The 20,359-nt window shown below is 37.3% G+C and overlaps 1 protein-coding gene across 2 annotated transcripts in view; it reads right to left on the bottom strand.

The window, feature by feature from the left end:
* The window catches only part of SETD3 (SET domain containing 3, actin N3(tau)-histidine methyltransferase), a 64,537-nt gene that overhangs the window by 22,470 nt on the left and 21,708 nt on the right, over positions 1 to 20,359 (bottom strand). For both annotated transcript variants that reach the window (XM_069783511.1, XM_069783510.1), the window contains 5 exons: positions 15,584 to 15,693; positions 13,881 to 13,973; positions 10,428 to 10,576; positions 9,292 to 9,364; positions 8,503 to 8,759 (listed from right to left, as the gene is read on the bottom strand). In XM_069783511.1, the coding sequence (XP_069639612.1) occupies positions 8,503 to 8,759; positions 9,292 to 9,364; positions 10,428 to 10,576; positions 13,881 to 13,973; positions 15,584 to 15,686 (675 nt within the window). In that variant the 5' untranslated portion in view covers positions 15,687 to 15,693. Of the gene's footprint in view, positions 1 to 8,502; positions 8,760 to 9,291; positions 9,365 to 10,427; positions 10,577 to 13,880; positions 13,974 to 15,583; positions 15,694 to 20,359 lie in introns of those variants that run through there.

Here is a 20,359-nt window from a genome sequence, read left to right as displayed (position 1 = left end):
ATGGCACATGGGGCATGGTAAGTCCTGGAACCAGATGTACTGGGACTATAGTGCACACACATCCAAAACTAACAACTTACCACTTCCTCTTGAACTCGCCTTCAAACCATAGTACAAGAAAATAAACTTTGGTTTACTTAGCAACATATCAATCTCCTACTGTGTGGAGTATTAGCATTGGGTCTGACTGAAGAGGATAATCCACTTTGTAATTTAGTTAAATTACTAATTTTAACAAAGATAAGTCCCCTGTATAATTTTGCAGTGCTTAAAGAATACATCCTTTGAGTATTCCATTCTAAGAAACATCAGCTTGTTATCATATTTTAAATTTATGGAACATTTGTAACTGCTGTTATATCAGGAAAAATATTAAATCTGCACAATAAGTACAAACTTTATATGAGAAAGTATACTTGTAAGTGCGTGATGATCTCCTGATGTCTGCTGCGGTACTTTCTTCCACAAAAGACACAGACAACATCTCTGGGGATAAACTCAACTGCCCCAGAAAGTGCAACTCAGTTAAAAAATAAAAATAAAAGCAACTAACAGAAAAGCAAACAGAAAACCCTCTCCACTCTATTGGCTGTAAAAATGGATGCTTATCTGCATTCTCAACCAGGAGAGTGGTTGAGAACCCCATCTTCCAAAAAAATGCCTTAAAAGCCCATAATACTAACAAGAGAACACATTATTCCTCCCAAATGTGGTTTAAACTGTGCAGAAACAAATTTTGTTTAGCACTGGCATATATGCTTTGAAGTACATCTCTGCTTCTCTAGAGGAAAGATGGGGTTTAGGCTAGTATAACAGAATACAAACCATTCAGAATATAAAATAAATTAAAACCTACTGATTAGGAGATCTTAACAATGAATGTCCAGAGAAAGATAACATCTATATCCAAAATGAAAGATATGTTTTATTCTGTCTGTCCTCCAACTTTAAAACATTTTGACTGTAAGAAATAGCAGACACCAAGTATGACGTGCCTGTATTTCGATCTAGGCCAGCACGGTCCAACAGCGCCCATCGGCTGAATCTGGACCACAGGATGCCTCCATATGGCCTGCCACCTTTTCCTTGGAGGAGATAGGGAACAGCTGTTTGAGGAGCAAATGCTGCCCGAACAGCCAAACACCTCCTCCTGTGTCCGGCTGGCTCAAAGCCCAGAGCTGTCGCAGTGTTCCTGTGGAAGGCAAGGAAGGAACGGGGGAAGAAGGCAGCAGACCTCCTACCCACGCAAAAACTTGAGCTCTTCATTTGTCTGAGACGGACAGATGCAACCCAGCCGAAGCCTGTAGCTGCTTCTGCGATGGAGAGGGGCAGCCACAGGAATGGCCCAGTGAGGCCCCAGGATCTGCCGTTACTGTCATCATAGCTGGGGGTGGGATATACCAAAAGCAACACAAAAATCAGGAATTTGGTGCATGTTTGCAAAGTCTAAACCACCTTACAATAGATAGACTAAGCGGTACAGTACAAGCATACAGTCAATCTTCAGTTTGCTGCCAGCAAAACAGATTAATACAATATTTTGGCCTTCACAGAGAGGAAAAACACAGAAAGGCATAAATATATTCCATTATTAACTGCCTATTGATTTACTGTTGACCAAGTAGAACAACTCAGGCGTTGAAATTCAGACAAAGCAAATTAAATAGCAACACTATTTTACTTTTGTAACTGCCCACTCAATGGAATTTTAAATCTCTCCTTAAGGTGACATGCATAGCAAATAAGTAAACAAAAAGGAAAGATTTTATAGGGTTTACAGCTGTGCCGTGTTTCTTCCACCCATTTTTTACAGTGCCACTGCCATCGCTTCTGAAAAAAGCTATTTGATTAGCATGCCAATGAGTATAGTATCCTCAAGTAGGGAGGAAAACTGAGAACCCTAAGAACCTACCTGGTACATGATCAAAACTGTATTCTGCTTCCAAACACATTTGCTTTTGACTGCATATTGGTTGAACTCTTTAGAAGCATTAAAATATTATCTATTACATCAACTTAAAAATAATAAACAACTTCCAAACATTTGAATAGTTTAGAATGTATTAAAAGGCAGTATACTTGTCTGCATTCAACTCAAACATTATTTAGCACATGAAAGTTAATTGGTGGTATCTTAAAGCCAAGTACAGAGAGACACCAGACGTTCTACTTCATGCTGACCTGGAAAATCATATGCTTATTAGAATAGGATAGATTAGAAACAGTACAGAAAAATAACATGAGAGGCATAAGTCATATTGAAAGTATCATCACAACTTCAAAAATTGGTGTCAAAATTAAGCTAGAGATGTGAAATCTCACCTAATATACCCAATATTGAAGAGTCAAATGTGATACCAGATTTTAAAGATGCTATAATATTATTTTGAGATCTAGAACTTAATGTGTTAAAATGTCCTATCTAAAATTATATTCCAGTGCCCAACAGCTAATAACTGGATTTTAGAATTTCATTCACGCTCAATCAATTAGTCAAATTTTATATGAATAATAAATCAAATTTAGTATCTGATCAAAAGGGATTACAGCCTCCAGGAAATTAAGTTTTCTGTCCAATAGTGCACACAAACAGATCAAAACAGCTTTGGATAGATTACTGCAAGGATTGTGTTCACAATGGGACTACAATAACACTTTCACAAGCACTGTCCAGATGTCAATACACACTGGTCAGAAAATGGTATGAGAGTGTTCCTGAGGAACGCTGGATACAAAACAGACCACAGATACTATCTAAAAGTATTAATGACTTCTACCAAATAGATTCTATTAAAAAAAAAGGTGTGATTCATGGGGCAGCTCTGACTTCTCGAGTAACAGTAGCTTGGCAGAAGGCAAAGAAAGCATTTGCAAGTATTTGCTCATTAAATTAGCAAAGAAACATAAAACAGAGTCAAAGAAAATTAAATTTACTTGCTAAAATGTTACTTAAAGAGGTGACTTTGCTTTCTCCATTTGGTTTAATTCTAAAATTCTTACTTACCGATCTCTTGTACTGGGGAGCCCAGCACTGGACACCGTACTCTGGATGTGGTCTCACCAGTGCTGAGTAGAGGGGAAGGAGCACTTCCTTCAACCTGCTGGCAACACTCCTAATGCCACCCAGGATGCCATTAGCCCTTTTTTGCTACAAGGGCACATTGCTGGCTCATGTTCAGCTTGGCCCCCAACATATTCATGGGATTATTCCACCCCAGTTGCAGGACTTTGCACTTCTTGTTGAACTTCAGCAACTATCAGCCCATTTCTCCAGCCTGTCAAGGTCCCAGTGGATGGATGGCACCTTCCCAGGGATTGAAGTGAGGCTGACAGCCTTGTAGTTCCCCGAGTCCTCCTCCCTGCCCTTCCTGAGGATAGGAGTGGCATTTGCTTTCCTCCAGTAACTCAGGCACCTCTCCCAATCATCATGATCCTCTATTGCTTGGGTCAGGAAGTTGTCATCGATGCTCTCCACAAACCTCCTGGATTGCTTACACCCTGCTGTGTTGTCCCTGTAACAGGTATCAGGATGGTTGAAGTCCCCCATGAGGACCAGGGTCTGCAAACGTGAAGCTATTTCTAGCTGTCTGTAGAAGGCCTCATCCACTCCTTCCTTTCTCCTGATCGGGCAGCCTACAGCAGATGCCTACTACAATGTCACCCATATTGGTTTTTTTCTTTTACAAACAGCTAGCTTGCTGGTGCCCTTCAGAAAAATCTGCAGTCCCCCAGTGGTCCAGAGACTACAGGCTAAAAACACGGTCTAAATCAGGGCCAAACTGCCATCCTGGACAGTCCCGCAAAACTGATCCTTTTTCTAGCACATGAGAGGCAGCTACATACAGATACTACTTACACATAGAGTGCCACTGAATGCATACAGCTGGCTACCATGGCAAAAGTTATGGCTAGCTGACCAGCTCTGCTGGTTTCAGACTTACCACTTCAAAGATTTTAAAAGTTAACTAAAATTATCACAAAATTGTCTTTTAGTAAGGCAGGTAATAACAGCCTGGGGAAGAGATACAACACTGCTTCAGACCCACAGTGTCCAAAATGTAAATAGAGTTTGGGCACTTCCACCTTCTCTAAGAGCACTCTTTGTAAGTCAAAACAAGATATCAAGACAAGAACTTCTCTGTAGTAGACTACAAACTGGCACGCAGATGCAAACTGAAAGTCAAACACAAAGACCACTGCATATTCTTTTAAAAAAGGTTCAGACTTGGTTGCATTACTTTAGGAATATAATCTTACTCTGAATGTCTGTAAACTATATGGCTCCCTCTTGTGCCTATTATACCACATTTCAGTATACAAAAAAAAATTTAATATTAAGCCATAAGTATTTGGGACCTGTTCACCCCTCAGTAGGCATGCAATGCCCATAAATGTTAATGGAAGTCACGCACATACCTTCCAGGGCAAGTTTGCAGTTTACAAAATTTCTCTTTGGAACAAACTACAAAAACATCTTGCAAGCTATAAGTCTGCTGTGAAGAAAGTAGTCTTTTGACCGTTTGCTGTATTTTGATAGCAATGCAGAGGTCAAATACGCCTCTAAACTACATCTGTAAGAACTTCTATTTTTTAGTTATCAAATTACATATGTTTAGAAAGGTGTCAGTGGGGTTTATAGAGCCTGGCTAACATGCTCAAGGGTTTATTTTTGTCTATTTAACAACCCACCTGTTTCTGCTTATCAAACCAGACTATAGTTAAGCTTGCAACAGCTGTGAAATTCATAAATCTGCCCATTCTTCATGTGTATCCAGACTAAGCACTTGGAGAAAGGGTTAGAACTGCAGTGTTCTGTGAAAGCCACCCTTATGGAGAAGCTAGGGAAATAAAACAGACCAGCACTTGTCAAACAATGTTTAAAGCTGCACACCTATCAGAAGCCAAATTATTTTAATAACAGTCTAGCAATCCTATTTGGAAAGAAAATGAAGCATTTGAAGAAATTATTTGTTAACTCTTTTATTCCCCTGGCCATTAGAAACATTTTGCAGACTAAAAATGCTGCAAAGGAATTAAATACTTTGCCTGCACAAAATATTCCCTTTTTCAGTGCCTTCAAATAACAACAAACCACTTTTTATTTCAAGATGCTACTAGTTTTACTTTCTGCAGTAGAATAGCTATCAAGAAAGTAAATATAGTTATAAGATTTTTGTATTACAAAAAGTGTATTTGTAAATTTTAAAAAATATTAGTCTGCATATCTGAAGCAGTATCAAAATCGTGGTCACACAGGACAGCTTTCATTAAAACGCTTATGCTAAAGCAGGAGTAGTACTGAATGAAATGATGGTATACAAAAATCTAACATTGACTTTCATAAAACTTGCAGAGTACACTGCCTTTAACAGGAAAGTGGTTTTAGTTTCTTTTTTTTCTTTTATATGACAAATTTTTCTCTCCCCACCTCTTCTTCCCGTTCCCATATGCTCATGAATTATCCTTAGCACTAGTATTTTGTGGGTCAACTTTGTTCATAAAATTATATGAGTGCATGCAAGATGATACTAAAATTAATTTCAGCATTTCTGAATAATGAAAAATGGTACTTCATTTTAGGGAAGAAAGAGGCTTTTTTTTTTCACTACGAACTTTTTTTCTCCAGCGTTTCATAAATTACAGGTTCTTATTTTTGACAGCAGAAACAGAAATCAAAAAGTTTTAAAACTTCTCCATGAGTTTTCACCCAAAGCATTAATAATAGGTACCCAGTACATTGACTTGGCACGCCTGGAGCCAGCTGAAATTATGTATCTTCCTAATGTGACATTTACTGCATAGTAGTAAAGAAACCTTCAGCTGAAATTGTGGTTACATGGCAGTGCTGAAGCATGGCACCAGACAACCAGAACACACCTAAAACTTACCTAGTATTTGTTACCACTCATTCTCCAAAGAACAAGTAAATAAAGCAAATGATTCCTACCTGATCTCCCTTCATGCTCACATTCAACACGAAACAACAGCTATATTATACCAGAACATAAAATTCTGGTCTAGATTTCTGACCACAAGTGACCAGAACCTACATTTTAACAGTTCATAGAAAAGGCAACAGTATAGTTCTAAACATTTTCTTGGATATACTAATATAAAGCTCAAATTGAAGATAGCCATTTATTTAAACACTATTTCCACAAAGGTTTCCCATTGCTGCAGATCAAACTGAACTGAATCAGTCTCAACAATATCAGACTCAGAAGTCTTCCTCCATGAGCTGCCACATCAGCTTCCATAGAATTGCAAACGTAAAACAGAAAATACAACAGTGCAGAGTATTAAAGGCTTGTTACCATGTACAGCAAGAACATCACCACCACTAGGGTTCTAAAGACAGTCTCCCCCTAAAGTGATCTCATGTACATTATTTTCTTGGCTCAAACTGTAGCTTTTCTTACTCTCAACAGTCAACAGCATGGACTTTAATGCAGAATATATAGTGAGACATTACTTTTTTTAGTAACTTTTTAGTGAGACATTACTTTGACCACATTAGCTTAAAAGCTATAACAAATGATCTTTTATTAGCTTTAAGGCACAAGAGAAATAGCATGCATTTGCCATGCTTAAGCAGATTATGTGCCACATGAAAAACTTTCATAAACAAAAAATGTTTTGTCAAACGTTTAAGCAGCTTTTCACATAATAGATATCTCATGCTTCAACTGATGTTATACCACTGCATTTTATATACATTCTTCAGCTGTGTTTGCATCACTTTGATATCAGTCTACAGGTATTCATCAATCACTGAGAACCAGTTCTGAAATACTGGACACATGGCAGTCAAAATCCAGGGTTTCATCTGAGATCTCATTTCTCTGTAAAACTGTATTTCACATTTTTTTTAATTAATGTTGTGACCACATAACCGCTCGCATTATACTACTAGTGCAGTATTAGTCCATGAAAATGATGGAACTAGTCACAGTGATAGTTTAGCTATCTAAGTACTGCAAGAGCATGAATAGCAGTTGGGAGAATTGGATCATGTTACACAATACTCTGCTAATAACTCTTTAAAAACAGTAGAACAATTTAGGGGCAAAAAGATATTCTAAAGAAATATAATTTAGGAGTTCTGTTTGCTCAGGCAGTATACATTGAGAAAAAAGTTTAAAGCTGGAAGGTCAAGTGTGGACTGGCAGCCTATAACAGTACCTGGCAAGAAAAGAGTTGGCTAAACTATCATTTCCTGAAGGAAGAATTTTGCTCCTTCCTGATATTAAAGCCATTGTTCCTACCCTACTTGTCTCAAAATTAAGTGCATCTTATCTGGTTTTCACCCACTATTTTCAATTACTTTGGTTTTCAAAATGTTTGGTTTTCAAAATCCCTCCAATCCTTATACTTGGTAAATTGACACTATGTTTGAAACACATGAAGTTCTTCAAACATCAAACAGCTACACAAAATAATTTAACTTTTGTTGACTTAAAACAGTCAATAGAAAAGCTTTGGAACTCTGATAACGTTAAAGGAGAATAGAATTTCTTTATGTCTTCTGACCTCTCCTAGTGCCAAAAAAATGTCTCTAGATCACACAACTGTGGAAATTCAGTACACAGTCATATGCTTTTTACACAGATTTTGCCACAAAAACCTTTGGATGTTTGGACATTGAGCACTACCTTGACAACAACGTATCACCATTCACTTACAACATCAATTATGTCTAGACATCAGTCAGAGTAACAGTTCTATCTTAGAAACTTAGAAATTTAAATCATTACTTCAGAACATGATGAAAGTTCATCCATCTCAAGCCTCCCCATACTCAAACTGTTACCAGATCGGTTTATCTTTGTATTTGAAAGCAATCAAAATAATTATGTTAGATAGAATAGAAAACAACAGTTAATCCATGGTGATTGGAAGTACAACATATGCAATGGTTTTATTCTATGTCAATTAACAATTATGATTTTACTTTGTTTACTGCAAACTACAGATTTTTCACATAGCGGCATAGGTTGTAGATCTCTGCAGGTCACCTAGCCCAACTTCCCAGAGGCAAAATTCCGGAGTCTGGTACCAGTAGCAAGTTGAAAGCAATAATTGGATCATCCCTTATCTCCTCTTCCCCAAATAAACAAATCCAGCTCCCTCAGTCTCTCCTTGTATGGATAAAGGGCTGAAGCAAAAGACATCTTAATAGCCTTCCTCTGATCTCATTCCAGTTTGTCAACATGCCTCTTGTACTGGTGGGCCCAAAATTGTGCAGTATTCCAGATGAAGCCTCACCCAATGTCAAAAAAAGGGCAATAATCACTCCTCTCAACAAACTAAATACATTCATATATATTCATAAGCCTACTGAGCTGCAAAATTTTAACTGCAGTTCAAAAAACAGCAGGAAATTCCTTTAATGATTCAAACCTTTAAGAGCAATACACTTGCTCTATTATTTACCATCACTGTTTTCACACCTTTCTCAAAAATCATAATGAGACCAGCATATACTACATTTAAGATGCTTACCTGAATAACTTTGTAGAAATAGGCATACTGTCGAGCTGTATTTTTATATTGGCTAAAAACGTCATGTATGGCCTGAGTTGACTGAAGATACTGCACTTCATCTTCTTCAAAATAGAGAGGAGTGTCATATTCACTGGGGAGTGTCTGGATGTAGGGCAGCCAGAAAGAGTTGGGGTTGGCTCGCTCACAAAGAAGATGGAATGCCAATGTTATATTGCCCATGGCTTGAAGAATTCGATCTTGAGAATACAGGGATCCTGAATGAACCCAGAAAGGTGAGGCACTAAATTAATTGTCCATGGAAAATATAATCCCAGATTTACTTTAAATGAACATGATGAGACAATGTGTAAGAATTTCCAAAAAAAAACAAACCCCAAAAAACGCTTTTTAGGTTTCTAAAATACTTAGCTGCCCACATTGTATTATGCTGCAAGTTATTTGACACAGTAAACACCTCATGTACAATTGCATGATCGAAGACATGAAGAAACTAGAATACTCTCAGTACCTCATAATATTTTATCTCCAAGTGTTATAAAAGCTACATGATATGTGTTCAAATTAACACACACACTTCTGGAAGTTATCTAGTGTGCTCAGCCAGAAACAAAGAGGAAAATTAAATTCTTTCCACTGACACTTCAAGCTTGTAGGTATTCCAAACCCGATGGTCAGCATGACAAGCAAGTCCTGTAATAAAGGTGATCAGCTAATAAAAAGAAAGTCTCCTACTGAATGATCCCATACATATCAACTTCTTGCTTAAAAACTTACTTAAACTCTTACCTAATACTGAATTTTTAGCTGACTCAACTGTCATCAACAGTTTTCTAGGAACCCACAGAAACAACTCTTCAGCCTGCAGAAAGGAAAAAATGCATTAGAGGGTCAGTTAGCATTTATATATGCCAAGTGTCTCAAATATACATCGTCTTTAAATTACAGGTTGTTTTCATTTTTTTTTATTTAAATCAAAATTATTCTGAATCAAAATTCTTCCTTTTCTTCCACTGCAAATTAAACAAACATGCTATGTTTCATATTGTGGTAACCAAATGTTCCAATCTGCATTACACAAAGCTTAAAAGAAAGACACTTAGATTACAAAATAAAGTGCTTCAGTTTGGAACTGCTGACATGTAAATTGCCCAGACAGCCTCAAAGCTACCAGATACATTATATTGCTAATAATTACGTGATCAAATATTTTCTCCTAGTAGAGGTTTTTTCACATTGCCCATTCTTACTTTAGAAGAACTGTTCAGGATTTTTATCAACCAGTAGTGCTAGTCTTATTAACTATGTGCTACTGAAACTCTAAAATGAATACAATATGCTCATTTTCTAATATTCTTTCTACAACAGCTGATTGTGCTTCAAAGCTGTTTCCCATCTGTTAAATGGGAATGGAAAAAGCTAAGCGTTTAAAATTGCCTCTTAACAGTTAGATAACTGTGTGTCTATATTCCTTACCTGATGATCAAAAGATATTCTTTACAATTATCAGGTAATTTTGGTTTTTTCATTTTCAGTGAAAAAGTATTGCAAATACCTCTTTCTGAGGCAAAAAGACACGCACTTTAAAAGAAGGGACATGAAAGAAGAGACTAAGTAGTTAGAAAACATGGAAGAGAGGGATACATCAATGGGGTAGAGTACTCTGGTGATTAGGTAAACAGTATAGGCAACATAGAGACAAAAATGACCAATTAAAAATTCATAGTACTACCCAATAGTCATAAAAAATAATACTCAATTTTATCAATAATTTTATTTCTCAAGTATGCAGAGTTGAGAGCATTTCAGAACGGCAGTTTCATAAGCAGTCAAAAGGGGGAAGGGAAGGTGGTGAGTGTTCCAGAGCTCTGCAGCTACATTCCAAACACGATTTTCTAACCCAAGTCAAATGTTCATATGCTCACCTTTATCTCTCTTGTTGCTTTCAAACCAAACCCCTCCTCTTCAAAGTTAGCTATTTCAAAACCCTCTGTGGATGCTCCATTTTCAGTTGCCCACTTTATCAATTCAGGGAAATAGTCATCTCTTTTTCCATCAAAGACAACAGACAAACCTATATATACAATTTATTAAAAAACAAATGCCGAAGTAAGAGGATCTAGAAATATAAAGAAGTTCAATATAAAATCACATGTAAAAAGCTATCTGCTATCCCACAGCAGTTCTGCTTTGAAGTAGCTGAGTCATAACTGGTCTTTGTTAAGTGTTACTCAATAGTATACAAATGTCATACCCAATTTTCATCAACTTAAATATTCTGCCAAATTGGCTTACCAGTCATCTTAAAAACGTAACCACCTAAACTGAGCTGTGATGAAATATGAAGCTTCCCTCCTCTTTCCCTTTTAAATAAGGTCAGCAAAAATGTTTCCCAGCTTAATATCGATGATAAATGCAATCACCACAACATATTAATACAGACACAAGGAGGAATTTGAGAGGCAAGCTGCAGTTTCATTAGTTCAGCACTGGAAATGATGATAAGCAGATCTCAAGCTCCTTCTCTCACATACAAGGCAGTTAGGTTTTTCCTGTAGCATACGGATCTACTAAAATAACTAAGGACTGATCATCTTCCTCACACCACAGAGCTCGTCCAAATTTTTACACTTTTCTTCACCAACAGGCATGTGGTCCTCCAGTGAAATCACAAACATCGTTCATTTTCTCAGCTTCCCCCTTTACCGTCATCTGATTTGAACCTATCCATTATAGCTCCCAGCTATACTCAGCCAGCTCCTTTTGTACCTCTTTGCCTCTGTGTTCTCTTCAACCCAAACTCTAGTGTCAGATCATGTTAGAAGTATCCAAACCCCCCTGAAATGCTCAGGCCATTTTATGAGTGACAACATGTCATCAGCAAGTTGCTTACATCCAAAGGTATTTTGGTTAAGTACAGGTGATAAACAGATCTTTAGATTAAAAGGATTTTAGGAAAGTAGCATTAGGGTATTCAAAATATTCCCTCCCACTGCAAATCATGCATTTCAAGCCCCAGAACCAAACAAATCTAGAGCTAACATAAGTGCCAGTATCATCTGAAGCTATAGTCTTTGATGATACAATATAAAAACTCGATATCGATAAAGTATTTTTTTAATGCAATGAGAATGTGGTGTACAGTGTTTTGGCTTTTTTTTTTTTTAAAGCTGGCATTTTCCTTTATTTCATACTCCCTTCAGTATGCTACTTTCTGCAGAATATTTTCAGAACTAAGGCCTCACAAATCTAGTAAGACTAGTTGCATAGCTTCTACAAAACTTGATAAGTGTTTACACTGTCCAGGACTTCACTCTTTTGATTTCCAGCACTGGCTACTGTATAAGGCTACTGGAAGCTTTTAACATCCAGCTTGCATTTGGAACCATTCTGTAAACATCTCTGAAATTCTACCTCTGTTCCTCATATATGATGTGGTCCAATACTTCCCACATTTTTCCAAATCAAAGAGAAGAGCAGCTCCTTTAAATTACAAGCACTACTGGGGAACAATTTATTTCTATACTGAACAAAACATAGCTATACTGATGAAAACCTATATTGAAAAATTAGCTTTATTTAAAATTTTACTAGTGAGTCAAACAAGAAAAAGTTTTAGAAAGTAAAAATACTCAGTTTTCAAATTAAGAGTTTTCTATAATCAAGATCATTTTAGTTCACATTCTGCAACCCAGTGTTCTATTCAAGTAAAGCACAAATTATGACACTTTAGGCAATACATATTCATTTGTACATCTTAGAGTTCCCAAGAGCAATTTATACTTCCTTTGCTAATTGTTTAAAGCCTTTATTAAGCTAGAAAACTGTGTAGTATAAATTACCACGTTCCATTAAAAAATAGTTTTGAAAGACACCATAACATTCATACTCCCTATGTATGTAAAAATGTTACATTAAAAGCCATTTGTATGTCAACAGTGCTGTGGTTAGTATGTTTTGCATCTTTCAAGGAAAAAAAAAAAAGTCCTATTAACATAATACTGTTACACTAATTCTACCACAGCAGCCATTTCCCCCCATGAATGTTTCAATCTTTCTGGTGCAGAAGAAAGATAGTGAACAGCCCAACCCCAACACTAACTCTGTTCTTGTTAACCTGAATTATGTTTTACCATAACACACATATTACACTATAAAAAACAGAACATGTACCATACACTTACAGAAGTCACAGGACAGCAAAACAATGAATCAAGTTCACCTCTACAGAGCTACAGGATGCAGTCACTAAAACAGTATCATTTATTCTTCTATATGCCCTCTGCCAATAACTGATGTTCAGAGGTTTAAAAGTCCTTTCGTGAAGTAAGATTCTCATGCATCAGGCAAAATTATTAAAAACAGGTGCAAAAAGGACATTTCAAGCCTCTAAGTAGAGTCTTCTGCTTTTTCAAGTACATGAACCAGTCAAGCTCAATGTTAAATGCAGTCTGGCTTTTTTGCTGTCACCGTATAAATATCAGAAAGGAAAGAATTGTTTCAGGACTTTTTCAGCCCAAATCTATTCATTCCAATGTTAAAAAGTTATTTCTTTGCAACTAAAATACAACAGTCATAAAAGAGGTTAATTTTACTAAAATTACAAGCACATTTTAGAGCATACCTCCAAATAAAAACAAAACGAATATGAAAATAAAGTACCAACAACGGTGAGTTGTTGCAGAACATACTGGAAGAAAACTGTTCTAATCTGAAAAATAAGCATACCTTAAACTTAGGAAAATTACCATTAAAACTCCATATTAACTGTGGTACCATAAGCATTTATTTAATTATATTCTTGATTAATAGCAGATAGATTTATTAGCTGATGTATTTATTTTGTGATTTTATACATTTTTATCATAATTTAATGTCATGATGTTGAATTGCTGAAACTGTTTCCATGTTCAGTAAAATGTTCAGGTTAAAATAAAAATAGTTATAAAATTAAATTTGAAATGTTCAGATTTATAGAGGCAGAGGGACAGACTATGCAATCAGGAATCAAAAAGACCTATCATTCTCAAAGGATTTTTACTTCTAGTCCTTCCAATTGTGATGACAATCTCACGCTCTTTTTTCTACTTATCAGACAGAATTATCACAGGATCACTTGTCTGTGATATTCACTCAGAATTATAAGTATTAAAATGGTTAATGCCAGTGGTTATGCCCACCAGAATATTCCAGAAACACTTGCAAGCATAAAAAGCAACTGCATGCCAGAAAATTAAGACTTTTGTCCCAAAATAATAGGACTGCATAATATTTATACAATAACAACAACAAAAATATTTCTTTTAGCTGTCAACAGACAATTCTTTAGGCAAATCAATACTCTGAGCCACCCTTATCTTACAGTCTTTCACACTTACCTTTTTGCTTTTTGCGAATTTTCTCAACAAGTGAACGGATCTGTACATATTCTTCCCACTCCTTACCAGGACCTGGGGTAGGGCTGCTGCATTCTGGAAATAAAAATGCCAAATGAAAATTTTTTAAAAATAAATTTTATTTATATGTATTTTTTTAACATCAGAGAAAAGGTCACAGTTTAACAGTAACTTTAACTGAACCTTAGTACTACTTGTCCTTCAAACATGTTTACATGGTGAACACTATAATCTGTACTGTTATAAACATCCCATTCTTTGACATGTAATTAGTAGAGACTTTAGAAATTTTTACAGCATAACTTACCTCATTTTATTTTTTTTAATATTCTTTCAGATATAAGAAATATCAAATGTTTAAAAAGCTAGGAAGAAAAAAAAGGTAAACAACCAGACTGTTAAGGAGATAGTGTCTCAGATAAGACAAAAAAAAGAAGTCTGTTTTCCATAATCCAAGCAAAGCACTCTGTTTACATTAGCCTGCTTGCCATCATTCTTGCTGTAATGAAAGCAGATACTATAGTGCAGAGCTTACCTTAAGTAATTGAGAAATTTGCTGGTACATACATTTGACCTGCCTAGTCAATAGTGTTTTCATAGACGCATGCATACTGGAAGGACAAGCAAAGGAACACTTCGCCAAGCTTTAGCTTTAGATTATATCCACAGTGTCTCTGACAATATTCTAAATGCCAGTGTGTGGATTTCTTGATCTAAGCCGCATAAACCCAAGTGGACAGCTGAAGATTACTTTGCTCAACTGATTTGAAAAATCTTTGTGTTGAATAAAATATGGAAGCCTGACAAAAAGAACAGCTGATACTTGTCTTTGCTTAGAAAATTAGATCTACATTTTATTTTTGGTAGCAAAGCAGAGGCCAATTGTAGCATAAGCATCAAACTGGTCTGCCAACTCCTTGTCTCCTCTTTGCAAGCAACGCTAAAGAAAAATTCTACTTTTTCTGAGGCAACATTTGGATGTGTCCAGGATATGAAAATCTGGACTTGGGTTTCAAGAAGTGTAGCTCAGCACAGTTACTAACAACAGTAGCAACAGTGAACCGTATTTTAGCACTATCATATGAAATCATGCTCTGCTTTCATATTTACTAGAAATAATGGACAAGTTCAAAGTTCCTCAACAAGTGAAACAATCTCTGGTCTGTATATAAGAACTAAGCACTACAAAAAAGTTTCCAAACAACAACAAAAACAACCACATTTTTATTGGAAAGACAAAAATATCAGTGCAGTTGAACTGAGTTGTATCACTGCTTTCCACAGTTAATTTCTCTACTCTGATATCAGTTCAAAGTACTACTTAAATGTTAAACAGAAACAGTGTAATTCTTGAGGTTTACAAGGAAAACATTTTTGACAAAGCTGCAATGTCACATTACATAGAGTACACCGGTATTTATATTTGTGTTGAGATGTAAAGCCAAAAGCTGCCAGAAATATGGTATTTCCAATATATACACATATAAATAAGCCAATAATGGTTATATACTAACAGATACATACTCTGAGACACATACTACTATCTTAAGCAAGCTGAAATAGCAAGCTTGGCCACTTACAGGAAATTAATAGAATTCACTGGCTTTACTAAGAGAACAAGAGAATGTTTTTGAGTGGTCTCCACACCATCCCTTTTCTCAGAGAGGCATAAAACTGAAACTTACTTTGCAATAACTCACTAATTAGGTTCAACATTTCCTTTGGAGATACTGTTGCTGTGGCTCCTGTACCTGACTTCTGAGTTTTTACTCGGCTCTTCTTCCCCATCTTCCAACTAAAACAGATTAAGAAGCAAACTGTCACCAATTACTAAGAAACAAAATACAGTAATGATGAGTGGACAAGATCTTCTCTTATTAGTCACTTAAAAAAAAAAAAAGAGGATGAGGAGTTGTTTCTGGCACATATATATGAGCAAGTATTATTTGCACAGACTGAACACAAGGCAACCATACAGTGCAATCTGAAGCAGTATTTCATGTAGTTACGCATTAATTACCTTAGGGTAGTTAGAATCTAGAAATTATATAGAGAAAAAGAAATAAATCATTTAGATCACTAGCAAATTCATTAGTTGTGAACAAATATTATGGATACCAATGTATCCATGCTATACAAAACTAGGTTACTTTATCTCATCAGCTGCACTGTGGACATCAGCTGAATTAGTATTTGTGACTGCACTAAAGTGGTAATTCAAAATTGATCGAAAATTAAATATTCTATTTCGAAATAAAATCAAAATATCATATGTATATCTTTGCAGCAGCTTCTTGTGGTTCAAGACAACCAGTTAAGGAAAACTTATTTCCAGTTACCACAAAACCCAGAACATCATCCTAGGCTGGCTCTCCAATATTCAGAGCCCCTTGTTCTCATGGACGACTTAAATCACACAACATCTACTGCAAGAGCAGCGTAGCAGGGTGTGAAATAGCCAGGGACGTTGTAGCACGCACTGGGAGCAAATTTTGATGCTGGCACTGAACAGGCTTGTGCAGGATCTGGTTCTCATGAATAAGGAAGAACCGCTCATATATATGACAGCCAACAGCAGCCTTGGATTCAGTAATCATGAAATGGTAGTGTGAGATCTTGAAGCAGGAAAGGAAAAAAAGAAGCAGACTAAAGACCCTGGACTCACATCAGTAGAGCTGGGGCTTGCTCAGGGAATGGTAAGCAGATTGCCCTAGGAAGCTGCAAAGGAGCCCACAACAGCCAGTCATCTTCCTGAACTCTCTTCTCAGAGCACAAAAACAAGGCTTCCCAACATGCAAGAAAATCAGCGGGCACAGCAGGAGGCCACCTGACTGTACATGGGACTCCTCACTGAATGAGCTCAAACAAAACAGAAACATATGTAAAGTGGAAGCGGAGACAGGCAACCAGAAGAGAACACAGATGCACTGTCTGGGCAAGCAGAGACTGAACCAGGGAGGCCAAAGCTTGTCTGGAGTTGAAATTGAACACTGTTGTGAAAGGCAAGAAGAAACGCTTCTACAGGTACACCATCAGCAAAAGACAGACTGGAGAAAGTGTAATTCAGCTGCGGAATCAGGAAGCAACCTAGTGATGAAAGGCACAGAAAAGGTTGAGGTACCCAACACCTTGGGCATGGTCTTTACCAGCAAGCTGTGCTATCAGGCTTCCCAGGTTTCTGCATCTAGTAGCAAAGCTTGAGGGAGGGGAGAATCAAGTTAAAGACTATTTAGGTAAGCTGGACCTACACAAGTATGCAGGACCAGATGGGAAACATCCAAGGTACTGAAGAAAGCTAGGATGTCACTGGAAGGCTGCTGCCTGATTGCCTGTGATAGGAAACAGGTAACTTACAAATAAACCAAACCCACCAGAAAAGGAAAGTGGGGGCAGGAGGGGATAAAGGATCCAGGGAACTAGGTAATGGTCCATCTCACCTCATGCGCTGTACAAAACATAAAGCAAATCCTAAAGAGAAGCTATTTCCAGGCACAATGGACATGAATGTGACTGGGATCAGACAAGAGAGACTCCTAAAGGCAAACCGTGTACAACCAAACTGACTGCCTTCTGAAGAAAGAAGCGGTTTTGTGGACCAGGGAGAATGTGGTTGCCAGTTGCTTTGACTTAATCAAGGCTTTTAATACTGTCTTCCATAGCATCCTGGGTGTCAAACTGAGGAGATATAGACTGAGTGGGTGGACAAAAAAACTCCCTGCGCCATGAGGTTCAAAGAGTTGTGGTCAATAATTTTAAGCCTAACTGCCAGCTGGTTAAAAGCAGTATTCCGCAGTGGTCAATACTGGTTAACGTCTTCATCAGATTTGGATGCTAGGACAGAAAGCATGCTCAGCAAATTTACAGATGATACAAGATGGGGAAAGCAGCCAACATGTTGGAGGGCAGGGCCACCATTCAGTCGGACCTCAACAAACTGGAAGAATTGGCCAACAGGAACTTTATAAAGTTAAACAAAGACAAATGTAAAGCGTCCTGCATTTGGGAAGGAAAAAATCCCTATATAGCATTACAGCTGCAGACTGGACAGGCAGCAGCTCTGCAGAAAAGGCATTGGAGATGCTAGCAGACAGCAAGTTGAACATAAGCCAGCATGCACCCTTAAAGCAATGAAAACTAACTGTAGTTTGAGCTGCATAAGCAAGAGCATAAACAGCAGGTCAAGGGAAATAATTATTCCCTTCTGCTTGGCACTGATGAGGCCACATTTAGAGTACTGTACAGTTTTGGACCATGCAGCACAGACGGTACTGGCAAACTGGATCATGTCCAGAAGGCAGTCATTACAATAGTGAAAAGGCTGACACATGAGATGAAAGACATGATGAGGGAGTTGGGTTTGTTCAGCCTGGAGAAGAAAAGCAGCCCTGTACTGCCTTCACCTATGCAATGGGGAGTTATACAAAGGGTGGAGGCAGATTCTTCTCAGGCAAGCACAGCAAAAGGTCAACAGGCAACAGTCACAAAATGCTGCAAGGGAAATTCCAAATAGATATAAGGAAACTCCTCACCATGAGGGTGGTTAGGTGCTGGAACAGAATGGAGATTTAACAGCGTCTCCAAGCAACCTTGGAGAATTTAAAAATTTGCCTCGGCAGGGCCCTAAGCAACCTAATTTAACTTTGAAAAAGCAAAAAAATTGAGGCTCTCGATCTCCAAAGGTCCCTTCCAATCTACATTTTTCTACGACTCTACATGTTACTGCAACTGATATTTTCACTTCTATATGGGCAGCCTATGTAGTCTATATGGTATATAATATCTTCCTGTACAGTATAGAAGATTCTATGTCAAGTTACTTCACAGTGAGAGGGGAGTCAGACACATTCAAGTAACTTTGGACATCTGAAAGATTTCAACTGCCTGAGTCATCAAGATCACCTCAGCCATAGCAGCCTTTAGTTATCACACACTACATAGTAAAATCCATAAATATGTTAAAAATCACTGTACAGAAGTAGTACTTTGGATTCCAGATGTTCTGAGCACTCTGTATATATAAAAGGGATCCTTTTATCCTTGGTCAGTGTAGCTAGCTTACCCAAAATGAAATGTTTCCTCTCATACTCTATCAAAAAGTTTTGTTCTTTGGCAGCTGGTATTAATACTGGAAAGTATCAACCAGCAGCTGAAAAGCTGCTTCTCCACACTGACCAAGGCTGAAACAATTGCAATCCATATGTTAAGTAACTGTATACGGCAGATCATTTAAATACAAATGCTATAGGTTAAAAGAACATCTAGTGGGAAAGGTACATAATCTGGCTGCTTTCACTTTCCTTTAAGATTAGAGCGAACAAGAAACTGCCAAGCCAAAGGCTTATTTTAAATAGTAACTTTGAATGATCAGGAAGCAAGTTAAGGTTAACATTGTTAACTTACTAAGTCAAAATTAAAGGAGCTCAAAACTGACTGAAAAGACACCACCTCGTAACAAAAGGGGGAAAAAAAAATCTAAGGCAAAACTATAAGGTGTTTTCAAAAAGGAAGGTAAACAAACCAAATTCTTTCATCTTCCGACACTAAACACAGTGCAAGGAACAAGAATGTCCCTAAGTATATGGAGACTGTAATGTCCTGGGGCATATATTCCCTCCCCCCCACCCCCAATTTTAGCGCTCTCTAATGGATATCAGAGGCTCAAACAAAGCATCTGCACTGCTTAATTTTATCAGTCCCTCTTGAGTTGCATAACTTACTTTCCCAATACAGTTTCTACCATTAAAAGCCCTGATGTGCATGCTGGTAAGGAGAGACCCCACAGATTCAGTGTGGGAATCACACTGGCTGGTCACATCCCTCGAAGTTTGTAAATTAACACTGGACATCCTCTTGAAAGACATTGCTCTACCACAAGCAATTACATTTGAGACAAGTTTTTATAACATTTTTCAGCTCATATGAAGCAGGGAGTAATGCTCATTATGAGATCCATGTTGAATTTATAATAGTACAAATTGGAAATAGGATCAATATAAATGGCCAACCTGCCATAATACAGTGTAAGACAAAGACATAGAAGAACAATACCAACAAAAAAAATAACTTAGAAAAGTTTATTTTCATGGTCTTCCAACTTTTTCCTTTTTTTTCTTTTTCCTACTAATTTTCTTATACCTGTAAAAAGATAAACAGAGCTCTTGGTACAGGAGGCCACCTTCACAAAGACTTTATCTACACGTCACCTATTCACTTGAGTGTTCCCCTCTCCCATACGCCATCCTGTTACATTTATTTTAGACCCTTCTCTCTTAAGAGAAATCAAGTTAGGTGGGTCTAATTGATCGAACAGCAGGTTAGGGGACAGAGTCCGAAATCTTCAGGGCAAGAACAATGCAGTTCTGTGTTGATTCATATAAATGGTTTTCTACATTCCCTCTAAGCACAATCCCCTGCATCTTTAGAATCATCAGAATATTAAAGCACTTGCATAGCATATTCCA

The sequence above is a fragment of the Haliaeetus albicilla genome, chromosome 5, assembly GCF_947461875.1.
Source record: "Haliaeetus albicilla chromosome 5, bHalAlb1.1, whole genome shotgun sequence".
Lineage (NCBI taxonomy): Eukaryota > Metazoa > Chordata > Aves > Accipitriformes > Accipitridae > Haliaeetus > Haliaeetus albicilla.
This window is presented reverse-complemented; position numbering and strand designations above follow the sequence as displayed.